Raw genomic sequence first — 1,219 nt, forward strand, 5'->3', positions numbered from 1 at the left:
ACCTATCTGGCTCTTTACAGAAAAAGGTTGCCAAATCCCTACTTTAATATATGGTATGACTTGATCTCTGCAAAAATTAAAGTTCTTACCATTTCTAGTAGATTTATACACAAGAAACTCAATATCCAAAGAATAGTTTTTTCCTATTTAAAAAGTTTGTATTTGCTTAATGATAAAGAATTTTTAAAAAGACTAAATAAAGCCGAAATACCTGGTGGAGGCAAGTAACCATGAAAAAGGACACTGCCACAAGATGAACGCTCCAGTTCTTCACATAAGAGAAGCCTTCTTACTAAAAACATTTCAAAGCAAACTTGTCAAGAGTACATGCAAACAGAAAAACAGTACTCCATTTTTATTTTCTCTAGTTAAAAGGATAAGGAAAGAAAAGGAAAATGTCAGAGTTGACAACATCTTTTTACTATGGAAATCCACAAAAACTAAGCACTGAACTGTTTCTGTCAAAAACTTAGGATGTGATACAAAATTCATTTCATTTGGGCAAGTTTAATACACGAAGAATCAAATCATAAAATGAATATTAAGAGAAGACCACATACCTAATGGAGTGATTCCATAAAATTCTGCTTCATGCCTGAGAACATTAATACTCACTCCCCTGAAAGAAAAAAAAAATGATGTAAATTCTCTAACAGTGGAAACCTATATTATCTGAAGCAAAAGGAAAAAGTAACAGGTATTAGATACTCCTAATACTAGGAAAAGTACTAGTACAAAGTCATAAGGCTTTAAAACTTCACTTCTCTCCTAATATTCTTTATTTTAAAAGTCTTAATCATTTAAAAAAGTCTAAATAAAAACTTCACGTGAACAAAGATGTTTTGTTACCTACTTAAAAACCATTCAAACATAGATGAAGTGACTAAATGAGAGATGAGGGCTCTATAAGACCAGCACAAATAAATTATCTATAAGTATCTGATAAGGCAAACAATAGAGTGGAAATCACTCATTTATGGTATTAATTACTTTTAATTTTTTATCGCAATTATTTCTATACATATTTTAACTTCCTCAATTATACTGTGAGCTCCCTGCAACGTGATCTACTTCTGATCTGTTTTTGTATACCTCACACAGTGCCTAGCACAGTGTATATTATGTATAATAATCATACAATAAATATTGCTGAATAGATAGGAAAAAACAACAGCTTTAGAAAGGGCTATGCTATCCAGATGAAGATGATGTTACTACA

At 30.9% G+C, this 1,219-nt stretch overlaps 1 protein-coding gene across 1 annotated transcript in view; it reads right to left on the bottom strand.

Annotated features, from left to right (window-relative positions):
• KCTD3 (potassium channel tetramerization domain containing 3) overlaps positions 1-1,219 on the bottom strand; it is a 48,183-nt gene that overhangs the window by 41,647 nt on the left and 5,317 nt on the right. Inside the window, exons 2-3 of the mRNA XM_012638317.1 lie at positions 561-619; positions 194-292 (exon numbers count right to left, since the gene is read on the bottom strand). Of these exons, the coding sequence (XP_012493771.1) occupies positions 194-292; positions 561-619 (158 nt within the window). The remainder of the gene's footprint in view (positions 1-193; positions 293-560; positions 620-1,219) is intronic.

Source organism: Propithecus coquereli, unplaced genomic scaffold, assembly GCF_000956105.1.
Source record: "Propithecus coquereli isolate 6110/MARCELLA unplaced genomic scaffold, Pcoq_1.0 Scaffold129, whole genome shotgun sequence".
In the NCBI taxonomy this organism is placed as follows: Eukaryota; Metazoa; Chordata; class Mammalia; order Primates; family Indriidae; genus Propithecus; species Propithecus coquereli.